This window comes from Mytilus trossulus, chromosome 7 (genome assembly GCF_036588685.1).
Source record: "Mytilus trossulus isolate FHL-02 chromosome 7, PNRI_Mtr1.1.1.hap1, whole genome shotgun sequence".
Lineage (NCBI taxonomy): Eukaryota > Metazoa > Mollusca > Bivalvia > Mytilida > Mytilidae > Mytilus > Mytilus trossulus.
Window position 1 is genome coordinate 66,834,926 of NC_086379.1, and position 22,374 is coordinate 66,857,299.

At 30.9% G+C, this 22,374-nt stretch overlaps 1 protein-coding gene across 1 annotated transcript in view; it reads left to right on the top strand.

Annotated features, from left to right (window-relative positions):
- Nucleotides 1-20,891, top strand: part of LOC134725633 (zinc finger SWIM domain-containing protein 8-like) — a 31,283-nt gene extending 10,392 nt beyond the window's left edge. Inside the window, exons 10-22 of the mRNA XM_063589606.1 lie at nt 174-315; nt 1,046-1,221; nt 1,772-1,958; nt 2,616-2,726; nt 4,169-4,293; nt 4,884-5,176; nt 5,695-5,795; nt 9,109-9,298; nt 9,533-9,625; nt 11,802-12,085; nt 12,569-13,684; nt 14,155-14,332; nt 14,968-20,891. Coding sequence (XP_063445676.1) covers nt 174-315; nt 1,046-1,221; nt 1,772-1,958; nt 2,616-2,726; nt 4,169-4,293; nt 4,884-5,176; nt 5,695-5,795; nt 9,109-9,298; nt 9,533-9,625; nt 11,802-12,085; nt 12,569-13,684; nt 14,155-14,332; nt 14,968-15,184 — 3,213 coding nt within the window. The 3' untranslated portion in view covers nt 15,185-20,891. The remainder of the gene's footprint in view (nt 1-173; nt 316-1,045; nt 1,222-1,771; nt 1,959-2,615; nt 2,727-4,168; nt 4,294-4,883; nt 5,177-5,694; nt 5,796-9,108; nt 9,299-9,532; nt 9,626-11,801; nt 12,086-12,568; nt 13,685-14,154; nt 14,333-14,967) is intronic.
- Nucleotides 20,892-22,374: the final 1,483 nt, after the last annotated feature.

Genomic DNA, 22,374 nt, shown 5'->3' on the forward strand with positions numbered 1-22,374 from the left:
ATATTGTAAAAAAAACAAACAACATAATTTTAACTTAAATATACAACATTTTTGACAGACTAAAATACTGTACATGCATTCAATGCACACAAAACACTAAATTAGTTATGATGAATATATCAAAAAGTTTTCAATTTTTATAATTGAGTATATAGTATATCTGTTTTTTGCAGACTTTGTTTGCCAGAGCAGAAGCATTACATGCACATGGTCATACAAGAGAGGCTTGTAGACTGGCTCAAAGGCTTGCGGAAGAATTATTGACAAATCCACCAGATCTCTTAGCAGAAACTGCAAATCTTCCTTTAGTGAAAGGTATGGCATCAGTTTTTATGCCCCATTTATGGGCATTATGTTTTCTGGCCCAATCAACTTGAAACTTATTACACATGTTCTTTAAGATATGATCTTTTTAAGTTTAATGCCTAATTAGAGATTTTACCCCATTATTACGGTCCACCGAACATAGAAAATGATAGTGCGGATGGGGAATCCGTGTACTGGGGACACATTCTTGTTTGGAATAAGTTCTGAATTTTTTTTATTGTTATGGAAGGCATATTCATTTTTTCTGGAATCCACCTGAATTTGAATGCAAAGAAACTTATCTCAGATGATTTTATCAGAACATCTGAAATGATGATTTATCGTTACTTATTAGTATCCTTGGGATAACAATTTCTCATCCATTCTTTTCATATGAAGATATAGGTTTGCATTTACTAAACCATCGATAAGTTTTGTTGCTTTTAACACTTTTGTATTTGACACTCTTTTGTAGAGTTGAGGCCATGGAAAATTGATTGTTGGTTTCCCCTAACATGGGAAAATTTTAAAGACCCGGTAGGCAGGCTTATTTTTTTTTGTAACCATGCATAATTTTATATCTTTATGTTTTCTACAGCGGAACTTTAATCTTGCATATTTTCAACACTTTTTGTTGTCTCTGTAGCCGGCAGTAAAACAATGACCCGGTCGGGTTAGGGGAAATCATGAATTATTTTTCCATGGCCTGATAGTTTTAAATATTATGAATTTATTACAGGTAAAAAGAAGAAGGCTCTCACAAATATAAGTTTATTAGCCAGTTCAACATTATCTAAGGCTGCATTCTTATGTAGCGTCCTGACTGAAGAATTAGAATGTTATCATTTAGCATTCAAAGTTGGAATATTTGGACTTGAAATGCCAAGACCACCAGCATCTTGTAAATCACTTGAGGTATTGATTCATGAACAGTTATTATAAGTAAATGATATCAAGTAATATTATGATTCCATTTACAACTATACAGAACATTGAGACAGACATGTAAAGTTATACTTTGTTTTTTAAAGGAAGAAGTTTTATTAAAGATCTGATATTTCAAAAACAGTAAAATTCTATTATCCTTAATATTGTTATGATAGTTATTTTGATAAGTGAACAGGATTGAATTATTTTTCACTTTAGTACAGAAATGTAATTTGTGTGTCAGTAAGAAACACTAGAAATGTGGAAATTGCTAACTGTCAAATTAACACAATGTATTGTCAACATAGGCTGTATATTGACCTCTGAACACTTAAATGAAAGGTATGCCAATCTTATGAAATATATGATATAAAGGCAACAATATTTAGATTTTGGCCTTCATAAAGGGGTGTTTAAAATGAAAGGAACAAATAGTTTAACCAAATACAGAATTATGTAAACCATGAATGAATGAAATATTTCTTTTTTATGAAAGAAAATTCAATAAACTTGCTCACATTTATATGTTCTCTTACAGGTAAAATTGGCTTATCAAGAATCTGAGCTCATTGGTCTTCTGAAGAAGATTCCATTAGGACCTGCAGAATTAAATGCACTAAGAGAAAGGGCAGAACAGCTTCGTGATGGAACTCTCAAGTCAAGAGGAGATGCTTTACTTCCCCTCACACTTGCCAGTTTTATCTTCGACTCACTATGTTTACCTGGTATGATATATAACCCGCTTTATTGAAGTATTTAGGTATCCATGCAGTTGGTGACACAATTTAGCAGCAACTGCTTACCCTTCCAGAGCATCTTTCTCCACCTAAGATTTTTATTGGGTTTATGCTGCTGAATACTAAGTCACCTGTGTTCAGTTATGCCGACTATTATTTTACTTTTGATCTTTCACATTATATATGTGCTATTGACAGGGATTTTTTTTATCTTTCATATTATGTATGTGCAATTGACAGCGATTTTGACAAGTCTCTTGCTATCTTGATTTTGGTTGGTTTGTACAAATTAAGGAAATTTTTGATGTGGTGTAATTAAACAGTATACCCTACTTTTGTTGTTGTTGAAAACTACTCTAGAAAAATATACATTGTTATCAAAATGTAAATTGTAAACTTTATATTAAAAAAGTTGACTGTATAGTCATGATTGAATGCAAATTTATAGATATGTTTACTGTGAGTGTAGGGATTATGGAATTCTAGAGTAAAGCTATTTTCTATTCTTTGAACACACATCTATACATTTTTTTGACAAAATGTTTGTTAAGATTTGAACTTATATTTTAATTTTAAATTAAATTAAAGACAAATTTTATGTTTAGTTATGGACAATTTACAATGAATTTATACTATTTTTGACAGTATTCCCTGTTGGTAGTACTAATAGTCGTCCACCAAGCAGGTCAGTTCAAGTCACGACCAGGCTGCCGGGAGATGAGAAGTTAGGATTTGAAGGTGCTGTTGCTGCATTAGGTAAGTATATTAATAAATATTATTCAGTGTTCCAGCAAGGCCGTTTTCAGAGGGCGCGGCACCCGCCCTTTTCCGAGTGGTGCCCTGTGCCCTTTTAACAGTTTGCAGGGTGCCCTGCCTTTTTGAAGATCGATTTCATATTAATTTGTGCGTATTGATATGATAAGCTAATTACTAAATTTTACCTGGGGAAAAGTTTGACTTTGTTTACGACCCCAAGCTAATCAATGGTTACAACTGGTGTCATAATCTGTTGTTATAGGTAATCCCTTTATCGGATGGGTCATTAATGATCATCAACATTAATTCATTCAAATAGAATGGGTCAGTCAGCAGTTATCTTTGATGAAATGTGCACACAACAACTTGGGCACAATTTGCGATGTTTACTGTAGTTTCATGGAAGGAAACGTAATGACAGAAAGTTGGGAAAACCATAATAAACTCGTTGAAGACATTGTTTTACTTGTTTTCCATAAAATAAATAGAAAATTCAAACGTATTTGTCATTGACTGCCTTCATTTTTGATACGAAAATAACAAAATCGGCCGCCATATTGTGATCATATTTACATCATATTTACGTACTGTTTATAATCCTCCAAAGAAGGAGCACACCCGAATAAAGAAATATAACTCAATCTGATTTTTTCCCTAGCATTGAGTAACCCATTTACATTTTCTAAAATATGTCTCGATACTTCTTGCTTAAGAATATATATGTTTAGGTATTTATTTTGAGTTATGGGAAAAGTTAAAGGGTCTTAGTAGCAGTGTTGGTAGGGTGCCTTGGTCATCTTTTTCTGTATTCTTTATTTTTGATACAATTTTTCACTGTTGCTTTATATCCTAAAATTGTGAATTTACTGAGCACAGCTGTTTTGTGCTGTATTGCCATTAAGCACAGCAGGAGTAGAAAGGTGAAACTGGTAAAATGTGGCAGACCATAGAAACAGTATGAAACAGGTCACCTTTCAAAACATACTGCATATAAAGTTCAACTGTGCCAAGCAATGATAAAAAAACTTGTGTGACAAGCTGCTTGACAAGTTTTTCAGCCTTAAAAGTAGAAAGATAGAGTTCTATATGGGCTAATGATGTTGTTCTTGTATAACCTGTGATTCAACAAATAAACACAAATATTTGATTAACATCTTTTATTAAAATATTTCCTTTTCATATTATCATATCGCGCGTTAAATGCCCTTTTTCAGGATTGGCACCCTGCCCTTTTGAAAACCTAGCTGGAACACTGTTATTACTATTATTTTCTATGTCATATTTAAAAAAAAACGTTTTCGCAATAATATTTAAGATGAGATGTTTTTATTGAAAATATGCATTGCATTGGTATAAGATAATTAGCCAAAGACTTAACCATTACATTCCATTGAAACTTATCTGCAAAGAAAAAACAAATTATTTGTTAATTTGTTTTCTAGGTATGAAAGCAAATGTATCTGAAGCTGAACACCCATTGTTATGTGAAAGTACAAGAAGACAAAGGGGAGAACTAGCTATAGCTATGCTTGTTCAGTATAAAGATGACATGTCCAAATTAAGCAAGGTAAGAGAAATATACAAGTTTATTGGTATGTCTTACATAACAAATCCTCTCAATGCTAGAATCAAACGAAATGAGAACTGTTATACCTATGATCTATAGTCTTGTATGTCCTCTTTTTTGTCTTTGGTGAATAGTTTAATCACATCTCATATTTAATTTTGTCTAGAAGTATTTAATACAACATGAACATTCACAACAGTAATTAAACCAAAAAATTTACTCTGATTTCAACATACTTTTAAGTTTTTTGCAAAGTTCATGAGAGTTAAGTTTCACTTGTTATCTGTATTTTCAGAAATTAATTTAATAAATTTTTGCCTCGTCTGAATTTCATATTTATCTCTCTCAGTTCTTCTTTTAAACTGCTGCAATTAATAAAAAACCATCTGAAATGTAATACAAATGTTAGGGATGATGTGCTCACCTTACATATTTTATATATATTTTAAGACCATCACATTGGTTTTATTTATTTAGTTAGTAATTTCATGGTGACTAAAACTGAATGATTATTAAATTTCCTACAGTATATCAAAATTTTCTGACTCTTCTCTTTACATACATGTAACCATAACAATTCTTTTTCAAAGATAATGGAAAAGTTACTAGACAAAGAAGTACACCAGTCCTTCAAAGCCCCAAGTTTAGTTGATTTACTTGGTAGTAGATCTCCGTGTTCTCAGCCAGCAGTTCCTCTTGCATCACCAGCTACTACCACGACAAATCCTGTATCACCATATCATCAGATGCCAAGTGGTTCATCAGCATCACCTAGGATGGACCATCCTCCACGCCATGAAGAACCACTGGCTAGACATCCCAACCCTCCTGTTGCAGGTGTTGGAGCAAGGCCTAAAATTACATATCCTAGAAGGTGTAACAGGTAACTAAAGAACATAATGAAGAGTAAATTTTTTGAAATATTCATAGAATTTTTTTTTAATGATGTTACACATCAAATATAAAAGAATGCACTCAATAGTGAAAGAATGATAAAGCATGAGTATGCAGATACATAAAATTTTCCTCCCAGTTTTGTCATAATTTTTTACTTATAACTTCTTGATATGTCATAGGCTGTATATCATATCAAGCTTCATCTTAAAATGCCATTCTGACACGTTTTTAGTTCATTTGATTTTTGATTACCTGTTTACAAAAATTAATATCATTTAAACATTATTGATGTACAATTTTATAAAAAAAAAATATATATTTAGAAAACTTTTTTTGTAGCAAAAGCTCACAGTACATATTATTATATACTGTTTGATTGTTTTTGAAAACTTTTCTAAAGCTACCAGCTAATTCTGTAGAGTTTATATCATATATCTTGCATTTCTAGAAGTTCATTGTGCAATATTGCCATTTCCATTCTGACATGTTTTTTATTTTTTTTAGTGGTAAAGATACAGACAGTTCCACTGTTGAAGAAGAGGATAACTTCAGAGCTTTGGAAGCCAAGTTAAGGTGTATGGCGATCAAAAAGAAACCATCACAAGGTATCATTAGATTTTTCAAATGACACACGTAGCTACATTCTCCACAAATTAGTACTTTATGTCACTACAATTTAAAATTAGGAAGATTTTCTTTATTAAGTTTTAAACCTTTTGATACAACTATGAAACTTATTTATTCTAAATAGGTGCCAAGTTTCACAAGCAGATTATAAAAAAATCTTTATTCCCTTATAAACAGTTTAGTTTGAGCTACTTGATGTCACTTGGTGTAGAAAGTTAGTCCATCTTTGTCCGTTGAGAATTAAAAAAAAACTTCTTTACTGTTACTTGGTCCAGGATAACATGATTTCAATTAAGACTCCTTGGGGGTCATTATTTTTAATTGGTGTTGGACAGCTTTCCCAAATTTGATGATGATAATTAATTAATAATTCTTTATTGTTATATAAGTAAAATTATACTTGTGAGTTGTGACATAAACAAAAGTAACAACAACAAAAATATAAGAGTTGAACACACATATATATATATATATACAGGTAAAAGTAACTAAGAGTCCCATGTCCTCAGCTTTAAAGACTGTTTTATAATGGAACCTGTTTTTGTCGAGCCTGCAACTTTTGTTGCAGAAAGCTTGACATAGGTATAGTGATCTGGCGGCGGTGTTAGCTCACTTCTTAAAAAGTTTATATTTTAGAAGGTGGAAGACCTAGATGCTTCATACTTTGTATATGATGCCTCATGTTACGAAGTTTCCGTCAGTTACATGTCCAATGTTCTTGACCTCATTTTCATGGTTCAATGACCACTTGAAAAAAAAGTTCAGAATTTTTGTAATCTTTAATTCTCTCTTATTATAAGTAATAGGATAACTATATTTGGTATGTGCGTACCTTGCAAGGTCCTCATACCAGCCAGACAGTTTTCACTTGACCTCGACCTCATTTCATGGATCAGTGAACGAGGTTAAGTTTTGGTGGTCAAGTCCATATCTCAGATACTATAAGCAATAGGGCTAGTATATTTTCTGTATGGAAGGACTGTAAGGTGTACATGTCCAACTGGCAGGTGTCACCTGACCTTGACCTCATTTTCATGGTTCATTAGTTATAGTTAAGTTTTTGTGTTTTGGTCTGTTTTTATACGACCGCAAATTTTGAAAAAAAATTCGTCGTATATTGCTATCACGTTGGCGTCGTCGTTGTCGTCATCGTCCGAATACTTTTAGTTTTCGCACTCTAACTTTAGTAAAAGTGAATAGAAATCTGTGAAATTTTAACACAAGGTTTATGACCACAAAAGGAAGGTTTTTATTGATTTTGGGAGTTTTGGTCCAAACATTTTAGGAATTAGGGGCCAAAAAGGGCCCAAATAAGCATTTTCTTGGTTTTCGCGCTATAACTTTAGTTAAAGTTTATAGAAATCTATGAAATTTTGACAAAAGGTTTATGACCACAAAAGAAAGGTTGGGATTGATTTTGGGAGTTTTGGTTTCAACAGTTTAGGAATTAGGGGCCAAAAAAGGGCCCAAATAAGCATTATTCTTGGTTTTCGCACAATAACTTTAGTTTAAGTTTATAGAAATCAATGAAATTTATACACAATGTTTATGACCACAAAAGGAAGGTTGATATTGATTTTGGGAGTTTAGGTCCCAACAGTTTAGGAATTACGGGCCAAAAAGGGACCCAAATAAGCATTTTTCTTGGTTTTCGCACCATAACTTTAGTACAAGTAAATAGAAATCTATGAAATTTAAACACAAGTTTTATGACCATAAAAGGAAGGTTGGTAATGATTTTGGGAGTTTTGGTCCTAACAGTTTAGGAAAAAGGGGCCCAAAGGGTCCAAAATTAAACTTTGTTTGATTTCATCAAGAATTGAATAATTGGGGTTCTTTGATATGTGGAATCTAACTGTGTATGTAGATTCTTAATTTTTGGTCCATTTTCAAATTGGTCTACATGCATTAAGGTCCAATGGGTCCAAAATTAAACTTAGTTTGATTTTGACAAAAAATTAATCGGTTGGGTTCTTTGATATGCTGAATCTAAAAATGTATTTAGATTCTTGATTATTGGCCCAGTTTTCAAGTTGGTCCAAATCGGGGTCCAAAATTAAACTTTTTTTGATTTCATTAAAAATTGAATAAATGGGGTTCTTTGATATGCCGAATCTAACTGTGTATGTAGATTCTTCATTTTTGGTCCTGTTTTCAAATTGGTCTACATTAAAGTCCAAAGGGTCCAAAATTAAACTTAGTTTGATTTTAACAAAAATTGAAATCTTGGGGTTCTTTGATATGCTGAATCCAAACATTTACTTAGATTTTTGATTATGGGCCCAGTTTTCAAGTTGGTCCAAATCAGGATCTAAAATTATTATATTAAGTATTGTGCAATAGCAAGTCTTTTCAATTGCACAGTATTGCACAATGGCAAGACATATCTAATTGCACAATATTGTGAAATAGCAATATTTTTTTTTAATAAGAGTTATCTTTCTTTGTCCAGAATAGTAAGCAAGAAATATCTAATTGCACAATATTGTGAAATAGCAATATATTTTTTTAATTGGAGTTATCTTTCTTTGTCCAGAATCAACTCAAATCTTTGTTATATACAATGTATATTCACTTTTTACTACCAACTGATAAATTAAAATAATCTTTACCATTCAGTGATAACAAGCAGTTTTTTTTTCATCTTAATATTTTATGATGTATTTAAATGAGTAGTTATTGTTGCAAACTCCATTAGAAATTTAATTGAGATTAATTTGGAATAAGGGAAAGGGGGATGTAATAAAAAAAAATGGGTTCAATTTTCTCATTTGAAATGAAATTTCATAAATAAAATGAAAATTTCTTCAAACATTTTTTTGGGAGGATTAATATTCAACAGCATAGTGAATTGCTCTAAGAGAAAACAAAAATTTTAAGTTCATTAGAACACATTCATTCTGTGTCAGAAACCTATGCTGTGTCAACTATTTAATCACAATCCAAATTTAGAGCTGAATCCAGCTTGAATGTTGTGTCCATACTTGCCCCAACCGTTCAGGGTTCAACCTCTGCAGTCGTATAAAGCTACGCCCTGCGGAGCATCTGGTTCTCATATTTTATGCAATAGGTCTACTATATTTGTTGTATGGAATGATTGTAAGGTGTAAATGTCTAGCGGGCAGATGTAATCTGACCTTGACCTCATTTTCATGGTTCATAGAACTTTTATGTTTCAAGAGAGAGTAGTCCATAGTATTGGTCTGATTGTTATGAAATTGATCTTAAAATGTATAGAAATCCAGCACACTGTCTTTACACTTTTCAGAAATATGTATTATGATTCAATAGGTATGGCTAGTATAGACAGCAGCGCACCTGAAACAACTTCTAGTGATAACTCACCAACATTAGTGCGACGCCCATTTCCTAAACATCAGGGACCTGGGAGCGATTGTGGCAGTAGTGGTGACAGTGACTCACTAGGTTCCAGTAGCTCAGGAGAGAAGGGAAACAGGGTTAAAATCAGGGACAATGAAAGGTAATTAATAAAGAAAGATAGAGTGGAAATATTTCAAAAAATTAATAACTAGGAATTAAAACACACACATTTTTAGAAACTTTCTCACACACAATACTTTAGGTTTCAAAGTTTTCTTCGTGTGCATATTTTCAATTCATTCATAATTGGTTAAAATCTACACAGCCAGGTATCTTTCATAGTAAAATACTTAAGTCTTTGATATTTACCAATCTTTCAACATTTCTTTTTTAGCCCACCTAGTCAACTTGTAAACAGAGTATTACCAGTCCAAGTTTTACAGGATAGAAGCCTAACACCTTCAACATCTAATGTAAAAAATACAAGGTAAGTCTCACTAAGGCCACGGTTTTTTTAATTTGTTGGTTTACGGATTTTTCCCATAAAAAAGTCGGGTCGGTCGGTTGGAAAAAAAAAGAAAAAAAATATCTTTCAGAACAGAAAAATATGCAAAATAAATATATATTTCACCTCACTAACAAAATGTTTGTCTTATATGCTGTTTTGTCATCATTTCTTAACATTTAGTTCGATGAAATATTATTGATCAGTGATCATGAACATCGCATGACATCGTTTAATAACTTCCTGTAAAAAAGAGGGGTTGCACGGACAAAGACGAAATTAAATCGTCATTTCACAAAATAGAAAAACAGATTCGCATAGCTCTCAATCAATTCCAGAAAACTTGGTAAATAATGATCTTCAATCACAAAAACTGATAAAGAAAAAAATGTAAAAATGTTGTACAAAAATTAGTTTCAACACACATGTCCAAAAACGTAATAAACTCGTCCAGTGGAAAACGACAATATCGGGTTAATCAGTTGTCATGCAATCCGGTTTTTATTCCTAAGATCGATATTTTTTGTTATCAATGAAACAAGAAATTTCAAATGATTTGTTAATATTCAGTACTTTATTTGATGTATTCCGCCTGTTCACATTTGGACAAGTCTATTTCTCTGAGATGATGCATCTTACGGACTGATGACAAATAAGGGAAACGAACTTATTTTGTAATTGGTTTTAAACACAGGTTTCGTTCCGCAAAATTATTTGCGCAAAAGACATTTCAAGGTCAGTTATAATTGATTTGTCTATTTTTAGAAACGTAAATTGGAAGTTTTATTTTTCACAACAGAACTTTGTTAATGATTAAGGTGGCTCGTGGGTACAAAAATTTTAGCAAAAAATTAAACCTTTATTTTTTCATTACAAATTTTATTTATTACACTATCAGTTGTTACTTTATGATATGGTACAAAAAACAACCCCAAAAAATGATTTGGTTTGGCCCCAGATGACTTTAAAAATTGAAAAAGCTCCAAATTATCTCCCTTTGGTGCAAAAATGCCATTTTTTGGCCTTAAATTTGAAATATCTTTTTTTACTCATCGGTGACCTATATTTTTTACTATTGTTTTCAAATAAGCTGTACATAAACTAAATAATTGTAAAATTTAAGCGATTTCTTATATTAGGTTAATTTTTTTATTTCGATATTTCCTCTTTTTCTCCTATTAGTTCAACAGAAAAAAAGGACATTAACAAAAATGTATGCTTCTTCCAGAGGCAGATTTTAGCTTAAATGAACGGTGACCCCATTTTTTTATTTCATTTTTCTTTTAAGTATATGATAAAGTTCATTTATGAAAAAATATGGCGGAATCCTATATTAGAAAAAAAAATTTATTTATACCCAGGAGCCCCCTTAATGCATCTCATTTCGTAAAAAAAGAAAATTTTAATTATTTTTTAGGAATAATGCATTGATAAGGGTTCGGCCGGAATAAAAAAGCATGAAAGTCAATTTTATTTTTATTCTGAAAATCGGCAAAATCGGGTCGGTGGATCCGTAAACCAACAAATAAAAAAAACGTGGCCTAACAAACAATATATAGAATAATTTATTTGTAATTTAGTTTTTAGAAAGACAAAAATAGTATTGTACACCTTATAATTGAGAATGGAAATTAGGGAATATGTCATAGACAATAACCTGACCTAAGAGCCGATGATAGCTGAAGACCATCAGTGGGCCTTCAACATGTTCACATATATAAAATGACTAGATAATAATCAACAATCATTGATTTCAACCCTGCACATCCTGTTTACTGAAAAAAATAGTTTTTTTTCTTTCAATGTTTTACAAGTTTGATCATTTGATATAAAGATTTAAGCGTTTGTATTCATATTTTTTTTACAAATTTAGAGAGTTGAATCAACATATGTGCCACTTGAGCTGAATTGTTAACATGAAATAAATCCATTTTTTTACTGTTTATGGGCTGTCTATGAAGAACAGACCAGACAAGCTTTACAAAGATTTTACATTTTGGTGGGTTTAGATTAGAACATAAATAAAATTTTAAACAATGAAGTTCTAAATTAAATTAACCTTTGTCAAAGCTACAAGTAAAAACTAAATTATTATTTTGCAAGATATTCCATACATCAAAAGATTTTATATGTTGATTGTAATTTTGTATATTTTTAGATTCAAGGGTAAAAATCGCATCATGCCAACACTGCCTAATCAACCAAGTGAAGCCTCTGCCCATTTCATGTTTGAGTTATCAAAGACAGTACTTGCTAAAGCTGGAGGGAATAGTTCTACATCATTGTTTACACAACCTTCTAATAATAATCAACCTACAGGTCCACATCGCAACCTTCATTTATGTGCATTCCAGATTGGACTATATGCTCTGGGACTGAATAACTGTGTATCACCAAACTGGCTTTCCAGGACATACTCCTCACATGTTTCATGGATATCAGGTAGCTTTTAGATGATATAAGATCAAATTAACAAAAGCAATTGAAGATAAATTGAAAACATCAATTGTAATGAAGGGCTTAGGGATGAAAAAAATCTATAATAAAATACAGGGACTGTCCATATTCTACAGTTCAAATAATGAAGCTTGTGTATGCATTATAATATAAAACATTTTTAATTAGTTTACCTATAAAAATAGAAAATGTTTAATTGCCAGTGAGACAACTCTCCATAAGAGACTATTTGACACAGAAATAAACAACTTTTCCATACAGCCTGAGCAAAACTCTTACCTCATTGTCAGCTATAAATACTCTGAAATGATAAATGATAAACAATTCAAATGAGACAAGAGACAACTACCAACAGCCTAATTATGTACAGTTAATACAATTCATTTACTTATACATGGTTGATTTTTACTAGAAATTGTGGTTACGCCATTTACAATTGTAAGCTAAATGATTTTTTGTTTTAATCAGGTCAAGCAATGGAGATAGGAACTGCTGCTATTAATATCCTAATAGAAACATGGGAAGGGCATCTAACTCCACCAGAAGCTGCTTCTTTGGCTGACAAGGCTGCAAGAGGTCGTGACCCTAACATGGTTAGAGCGGCTGCAGAATTAGCTTTATCATGCCTACCTCAAGCACAGGCTCTGAATCCATCAGAAGTTCAGAGAGCATTGTTCCAGTGCAAAGAACAGAGTAGAGATATGCTAGAAAAGGCCTGTCTAGCTGTGGAAGGTGCAGCAAAGGGAGGTGGCGTTTATCCTGAAGTCTTGTTTGATGTTGCCAGACAATGGTTTGAATTATCAGAAGAGGCTGCTCAATCCAATAATAACTCAGATGGTCAAAAAAGGAACTCAGCCAATGTTGAGAATAAGGAAGTTCATTCTATGTCAGTAGCTCAAACAGAACGTTGCAGTCCAGCTACTCTACCAATTATTCCATTCAGTTCACCTTCACCACATAATGCAGTCACAGTAGCCAATGCCACAATGGCACATAATAATCATATGCCTCAACAACCATTGGTTTTATCATACGCAACTTTACCACCCCAGCCAGCGCCTCATCAGATGCCACACCAAGCCTTTGTCCAGCATTACAGTTACGTCCAACAAATCCCACCATTTAGTACCCAGCTTCATCATCAGCACATCCCCATCCATCCATATGTCACCACTCTTACATATCAGGGTCAACATATAGGTATACCAAACACTACACAAGGAATGTATCCCCATGGAGCAATGCCTGTCAGACAGCTAGGACCAGCTATACAAGTGTTTCCTAGTCACACTCAGTGCCAATTAAGTACTGTTGTACAGTCACCACCATCCTCCTCAGCGAACGGACAATCTATGCATCCTCTCGACCACGATACAGATTCTCCTAGTCCTCCTCATGTTCATCCCAACGGTCATCACAACCAAGCTCAACTCAATTATCTCAATGCTGCCTTCCGTACAGGAATGTTAGCCATGGAAACCTTAGCTAGACGTGTACATGATGATAGACCACAGGCAAAGTATGCAAGGAATCCACCTTATGGAGAAGATGTGAAATGGCTGTTGAATATTGCTGTAAAACTAGGTATGTATACCACATATTTGTTTCTAGATATATTTATAAGTTTTTTGGATGTTATTTCGAATAGGTTGAAAAGTAGGAAATAACAAAAGGAATGTTTAAAGTACACTTATTTTTTTATGCTTTCAGGTATGAGAAAAATACATTCTATGAATAAACAATATTTTGAAATTGTGCAATGCTTCTTTTTATATGTTGAGAAGTTGTTGAATAATTGCTTTGCTTAAATGATATGAAGGGCAAAATTGACTTAAACCCTCTCTAAAAAAATGTTGAAATTAGTTATAAACATAGACCTAAACAGAAGACCAAAACCATATAAGGTTTTATACAATAACAAAGTGAATCTGAAATATTGAGGTCTAGAAATTTTATTTGTAGCCGGATATTTTTTCATATATTATGCCTGTCGTGCATATACCAGCCTCCCTTAGATTTACCTGCTAATATAATGTTTCCAATTTCAATCTTAGGTACAAACTACATTCAGCAGTTTTGTATGAGTTCAGTGAATGCTGTAGTGAGTCCATTTGTATTGTATGACATAGCCATTGAAGCTGCACATGTGTTGGCCAGGAACAACCCAACCATTGCACAGAACCATCTTAGATCCACCATACTTAATCCTATCATACAGAAATGTACACAAATGTAAGTACTAAAAATGAGAATGGAAATGAGGAACATGTGTTTTAAAAAGAGCAGATGTTTTAAACTATCTGATCCAAGAGATAGTTTTGAGAGCTTATTATTTCTGATTTGTCAATGTGTAGTTCCCCCTCTGTCAGTTTTCCATTCAAAAAATATGTATTCCATAAGATTAGTGCAGTTTGACATATGCCCTGTTACTAGGATGTAATGATATTAATTAGAAAATACAGGTCATGTTCTATATTCATATTTGGGATAAAATTTTAGCATTGAAAATGTAAAAACAGCAAAAAGGCATACTTTCATGAAGAATTTTCACAATTGAGTTTGTCTAAAAAGTAAATTGGCACTTTTCTTCATATATTTACATTGCTCATAGTGGAATTTTGTGGATAGCTAAATAAAAAATGTGTATGTTTTTAAGTTAAAATAAATTCAGTGAATGATGCAACATGCATTACACAGATAAAGCACTCCAAGTCCTTCTTGTACGTTTTATTTTAACTCATACACGCCTATTGATAATACCTTTTCACAAAAGGTTAGGTATCTCTTATTGAGAGGCTATTACATATTAGAAATACCTGTAATTTTTTTATGATTGTTTTCTTATAGCGCTGTAATTTTTTTTGCAGGTTCATACAATGTGCTCATCAACGTATACACCATATCAATCAAGCAGATTATGACGACTTTGTCAGTACAATTTGCAGTGCAAGAAATGCTTTTTGTTTGACTCAAGGAGGCATGATACAATTTCAAGAACTTCTCCAAAGTCTTAGGCGATCCAAATCTTGTCGTAAAGAGTTATGGACAAGAATTGTGAATGGACTGGCAACAGGGAATGTTTGATATTGGCATTGAATAGAATTTATAAAAAAATCAGGTTCCCATAATGTTTATTTTTTGACAGTTCTTTGTTTCATCTTATCATGCTTATAGACCTATAAAATACACTTTATTTTTTGCCATGATTGTAAGTTTGTACATGTTTTATTAGTCTATGTTAATTATTTAAATTTTTTGTTTTATTTATACAAATGTTAGACATTATTGTGTTTATTTTTTCCTTTTTTTCTTAATCATTTAAATGTTCTCATTAAAATGCATTATAAAGTGTACGATTCAAGTAAGTCTATCAACATGTCAATTTTTACATTTTCTAGTTTTATGTTGAGAAGTAAATTTGGTCCACAAATAGTAAACCTGTAATAAATTATGCATTGGCTTTAAACATTTTTTTTTTGGTTTAGAACATTTTCAAAGTTCTAAATAAGAAAAAATAGGATTTAAAACTTTTTCCCCCCAGTTTTATGCAAAATATATACAATGGTGCATAGTTTAGAACCGAATGATAAAAACTTACTTCCAAAGAAAGCATTCCAAATAATTTTTGAAATTCATTAAACAGAAAAGAAAATTATGCAGTTCAAGACTGATCTTTTGTATTTCTTTTTGATAAAAATAATAATGACTTAATGTAATGTTTCTACAATTTATATGTATACTTGTTATTTGAATGTCATATTTATAATTCTGTGTATAAGTTTGTGTTGCTGAAGGATTTTATATGTGAAAAAGAAAAGAAAAATAGAAAAATAAAATAATGAAAAAATATTGTTAATTGAAAAAGTCCAATAAACAACAGTACTGGAAGTGAATGTTGTAATGAGTTTACTGATGCAAATCTTTGTCTGATATACCAGGCCTTGAGATGAGAATGGTATAATTTAACTAAACAACCCTGTATACCAATGGTCTCCTTATCAGAAAATCTTGAAACAAAATGATTTGGGTACTGGTTCATATGTAGATTGTGATTGGCTTTTGAATTTGATTGAATAAAATGTATTACAATTACAACATACAGGTCACAATTGCCAACTTAACAAGAAATTACTTCTTGATATTAATATGCCTTGGTATTCTTAGCTTCATTCTTTATAATATATAAACAAGAATTTTTATTCACAATATGAAACTAATTAGTTAAGAATACATTAAGTATGATGTCTTTGGCATAGGTTAAATTTCCTACCTTAAAGAAATTCTGCAATGACGTCTACCTTTTTAATCTTTTTCTTTAAATATGAACTGTATATATGGTCATTTAAGAGTGTTCAGAATGGTAATATTGTGAAATTTTTGTTACCTTTGATATAAGTTCTATTTCTTCTTTCCTAGAAACTTCTCTAACAATGATAAAAATCTCAATTAGTATGTTGTATATTATTGAAACATTTTTATTTCCGCGTATTTATGATTTTATGTCATATTTTTATCACTTTATACCAACTTCTCGTGTTGTGTAATATACGTCTTCCACAGATTAAAGTATATATATATATATATATATGTGTATAGAAAATAATATTTATTAAAATATATAAGTATAGGCTTTCACTCGTCCTGCTTTCCTGCTTTTATTATAGAACAGTAAGATTTGATTAGATAATAGATTATCTAAAATATTTTTTTGCCTAAGTGTAGATTAAACTAAAATATTTCCATAACTAACAATGTTATTCAGTAAAAAGCTAGGTCATTTATATGCAAAAGAAGTTTTATTTGGAAACTTGATGGCTATCTAGTCAAGAAAACCAGATGATATTTATACATTAAGTAGTATACAGTTAAATTCTACGGGAAACATAACAATTACTCTTGGTCAACCATACACGATTACTGTTTTGCTTTAGCTATTCCATCAATTGGTCATGTGTCAATGACCTTCACAGGCTTCAGATATGAGATGGAGTTTTGTAAACTGTTTTTCAAGTAATTTTTTGTGCTTGCTCCTATTTTCTTTCACAATTAAGTTACATGCCTTCAAATTCCATAAATATCAATCTTCTAAAACAAACATATTGATTATACTTTATAAACAATGAACCTTTGAGCATGTTCAGATTTTATTTTCTATCAAAATAATAACTTCTTTCTAAAACAACTAAACCTTCCTTGATTATGTTAATCTTTTGATAATATACCAAAATGGCAAGTTGTTTGTTTAAACATTAGTTAATAGAAACCTGATGGACAAAAAGAAAAATATGGTAGCAAAATCTTCTTTATAGTTTTGAACTATTTCACTATCTTTCTGTTAATACTCATTTATTTGAATGCTACAATGACCTATACTAATAACCCTATTTCATTTGAACCCGGGTGGAGAGTCATCTCATAGGCAATTATACCACATCTTCTTACTTTTGTTTAAAGATAAGTTCAATAAAGATACAAGTTGAAAGTGCCATGATATCAACATTCCGTTTAAATGTAGTTATAGAAGTTTAGATTTAACTTGGTAGAAGATTTTAATTAAAGAGCAAATGAATTCATAAAAATATTTTAAAAAGTTTGACAAACAAAAGATAGAATAGTTAACACAAAGATGTGATTGTATATGAACAGATCTAGTCTGTGCTGTGTCAGTCTAATATTGTAAGCTAATGAAAAATTAAATTATTTCATATTTCGATTGTGTCAGTTTAATCATGTCATCTATTGCATCAAATTATCACAGCATTATCACAAATGAAATTGTTGAATCTAGTGAATATACTATTTTCAGTTGTAAAGTCTTGATTTATTCTATACATTTTAGAGGTCCTTTTATAGATAAATTTGTGTTGAATTAATCTGAAAATTATCATAGAACATGAACATTTATCCCCAAAATGGTAAACTTCTTGACAACGAAGGTAGACTTTTTCACATTATGTTTATTACATTTTTTCATTATTTGCTAAAACAGTGTTCCCTTTTTCATATTTTTAAATTGTTGTAAATATTCATTTTTTTGGGGAAATCTGTATTTCATTTCATCTAATCACAGGATGATGGGACTTTGCACATCTGCTCAAAATATTAAACTTCATAACTACTGATACAAATATACAGAAGTCATAAGTATGACAGTTTGTATAAATGTATATGAGAGAAGAGTGTAGGATTTCTAAAATTAGTATAGATTAAACAAAGTTTGGTAGTTTAAGAAACAAAAAAATATCAAATTTTGTTAATTACATTTGTGTGAGTATAAAAGTAAAACCATAACAGTTATTTACAAGCAGTTTTAGGTGAGTTAACTAAAATCAAATTTTCATTCATGGTAATTTATTCACCTGTCATGACATGAGAAAAAAGATGGAAGATTTATAGATTAGCATAGAAATTAGCAAAATTTTATTTATTATAGCCAAACAATATCACATGCAATCACTATGAATATGTTTTCATCACAATCATAAGCCATTGAAATGTTTGCATCATTGATTTACCCAACTGACAGCTGTGTTCATATGGAAAGTTTAGAACTTGTTTCCCCCTAATTGTCTATTTTCCCCCTAATATAAGACAAGTATTCAAAATCAAGTTTCTGCAACAATTACATGGATTGTAATATATCAACACATTTAATATATACATTTGTGTATTTAATGGAATATTTAATTTACACACACTGAAATACCTCAAGAATAAGTGGTTTGAACTTTATTGAATAGTTTTGCCTTTCAAAACTATTTATAATTTATTTTGTTTTCAAAGTTTAACTAGAAAATTTAGCATAAAAATAATCTATATAATAGTCCACTTCCACTTTCTAAATCATCATTTTTCTTCTTTAAATTATTGTGCTTGAACTTTCTTTATAGACAGCTTCAATCAGAAGACATGTTTATACCATGCCTTCATCAAGCAACATGTTTATTTACCTTTGTTTGTCTATCTCTGCTTTTGTTATCAAATTTCTCTTTAGTAATATTTGATTTATTTATATGGGTGTTAAATTTTTCTTGAAAAATATGTATGAATGATATTCCCACACTGCAGTTATGTATAGCACTGTTTTTCATATTCACTTCTACTGTTACTTTTAACTGTTTAGGTGTATACAGTTTCTTAACAATCTTTGTTTTATATTTTAATGTACACCACTTTAGTCCTCTGTCATGGTACAACATTATCCAGTAACATATAAGTCACTATAAATATTAGTGTAATTTAGGATATTCATTCACCATCTAGGATATGAAGAATATTCCTGAAATTCTTTCAGTCAATTGTTGACTCTTTAATATTATTTTCATATGATGAAAGGGAAAAGGAAAAATTTGAAAAGATCAGTTTAAATGAAATATAAGTAAATATTACAATATATGACAACAATTCTTGTGAGCTGTTACTGATAATTGATTAATTATAGTGTGAAAAGTTATGTACTTTCCAATAGATGTTTTCCCTTACTCCTCTTAAAAAAAAAATCAGAAAAAAGCGAACCATCTATATCTATCTCTATTTATTTATTGATTATTATATTATAAGTAATGTTTTAAATAAAACTGTAAATAGAAAATGTTAAGTCACATGATAAAGTATTCTTATGAGTAAAATTTCATGTTCTTTTGGCTCCGACATCTTGTCCCAGAGTTCTTTATATATACATAGAATTGATCAAGATTTTAGCATCAAATCATATGTTAACAAAAAAAGAATGAGACTTTCATACCTTAGGAATTGTATATAATATTCAGCGAGGTCATGTCAGTTTTACCTTGTCAATAATTCATTATTCCTCAACAGGAAATTACTGTTGTATCACCATTTATAAGAACTGAAATATCATGAAAAGCGTAAAAAAGAATGTTTTGAACAGCAAAGAGATATAAGTTAAATGACACCATCATTACTGCTGATTTGGTCTTCATAGAGAAAGCTATTTTGAACTTAGTTATTGCATGTGACAATTATTGTAATGAATTATTGAAAGAATAACAAATAAACAAATGTGATTAACTCTAACAGCATATGTGAACGTATGGTTAGTAATTAGCAGAGCATTCAAAATTACCAAACATTTATACTTTGTAATTGCTGTTTTCTGCATTTGTAGGGTAACATCCAGTTTCTTTATTGCAATTATCCATATAATAATGCATAATAATAAGAATTATATTTATTCAAAAATCAAATACTGCTTATTGACGTTTAACTACTGTTGGAGCATTTTCTGTTATACCCATAATTGCCTTCATATTTTAATTAATTGTAACCTTTTCATTTGAAGTAAATAGGAAGTGTTGCCAAAGACGGTGAACAGCAGTACAGAATAATTCATATTAAAAATTTAAACAAACTATTTTTTTGTATTAGTCCAGTCATCAATATGTGAAATTAAAAACACATTAAGAACCTTGTAAAGTTGTAAGATTGTATGAAAAGGAAAAACAGATTTGCACAGCCTTAGACATTCATATAAAAATGTGACCATACCATAACAAATGTATCATGATTGTATTAAAGAAACATCTGAGTGAAAATGCTTGTATTTTATGTGTGAAATAAGTTAAATATTCATTCTAAAAGTATTTATAAATATCTATACATACATTTTATATTTTCAAGTGCCAGTTTGTAACTGGTCTGTGAATGTTAGAGCTCTTGTCATATTTGTTACCAGCATTCTTTATATAGCATTATTAACAACAGAATAAATTATGCAAAGGTATGGAGGTATGAATGCCAGACATCAACAAAATAAATGATATTATGAAAACTGTGTATATTTTGAATAATTGCCAAAATACTTCATAACATTCTATGATTTATCTGCAATCTGGAAATTATTTTCACTTAAATTATGTGTTCCGTTATTTATCTAATACTGCCTAGGTTGTCATGTGGTAGGTTGTTCATCTTGAGGTTATGGGCTTGAACCAATTATAAAAGTTGTTGTTTTAGTGCTTCTGTGCTGAATAGTAAAATAACAAAGACAATTCAAATAAAAAACTCCTTTATCAAATGGAAAAAATCAAAACGAATGGGAATAATTAATGAAACTGTTATGATCCCAAATGTGTATAACGATAGCTTTCTTATCACCCCTTAAAATTACCATCAGTGAAAATTAATATGGAAACAAGGAACGAGAACTCTTTAAACAAGAGTAAAAAAATATTGCAAGAAAGTATAGGCCTTCAACTATGAGGAAACACATTAATCCTATAGAAATCTCAAATGACCATGTTAAAAAAAAGATAAAACAGCTCAAAAGAGAACAAATACATGGGGTTATGCTGATTAAAACCATTTTGGTAGACAGCAACTATGCAATAAGAACCATTGGATAACATACACTGTGTCAGGGAAAATGTTGGGGAGTGCAAAACTCCATCTTTAAACGGGATTGATTAAACATCTGAACATTAGAACAACAAAAAAACCCAGTTGAATAGGGCTTGAATCATTATAACCGATAGTTTTGCCATCAATCATTGATTGTATTTTGGTATATAAGCTACTTTCAGCACTTTTGTTATATCGTGGTGACAAGTTTTTATTAGTGGATAAAGACTGGAAATCCTTATCTATTAATACTTAAGTCGAATGTACTTGCTATGTGCTGGGTTGGAATTGACAACCTTGGTTTTGACAGTTCAATGATACAGTCGATCAATTACAATCAAATGACAAAAGATGCAACAGCCCATCTGAGAGTACTTACAGTTACTGAAAGCTTAGTCGATGCACTAGTCGCCCCCAGATTCTGTAATTTATATATAAATATAAAATTTTGTATTCCATTAGATACAAATATTAACATAAAATGGATAAGATGATTAAGCAAGATTGTACTCCTTAAACACAAAGTACTGCTCCAACAGTTATGAAGACGAAAAGACTGAAGTGAATACAATATATGTCTGCTTTTACGTAACAATAACACAACACCTGGTATATTATACAATTTTAGCCTTTTTTGAGGTGATACAAGGATATATTGACCTGAAAGAAGTATATTGACCTCATAAACAAGGTATATAAAAAAGAAGATGTGGTATGATTGCAAATGAGACAACTATCCACAAATGACCAAAATGACACAAACATTAACAATTATAGGTCACCGTAAGGCCTTCAACAATGAGCAAAGCCCATACCGCATATAGTCAGCTATAAAAGGCCCCGATAAGACAATGTTAAACAATTCAAGGGAGAAAACTAACGGCCTTATAAATGTAAAAAAATGAATTGTTTTA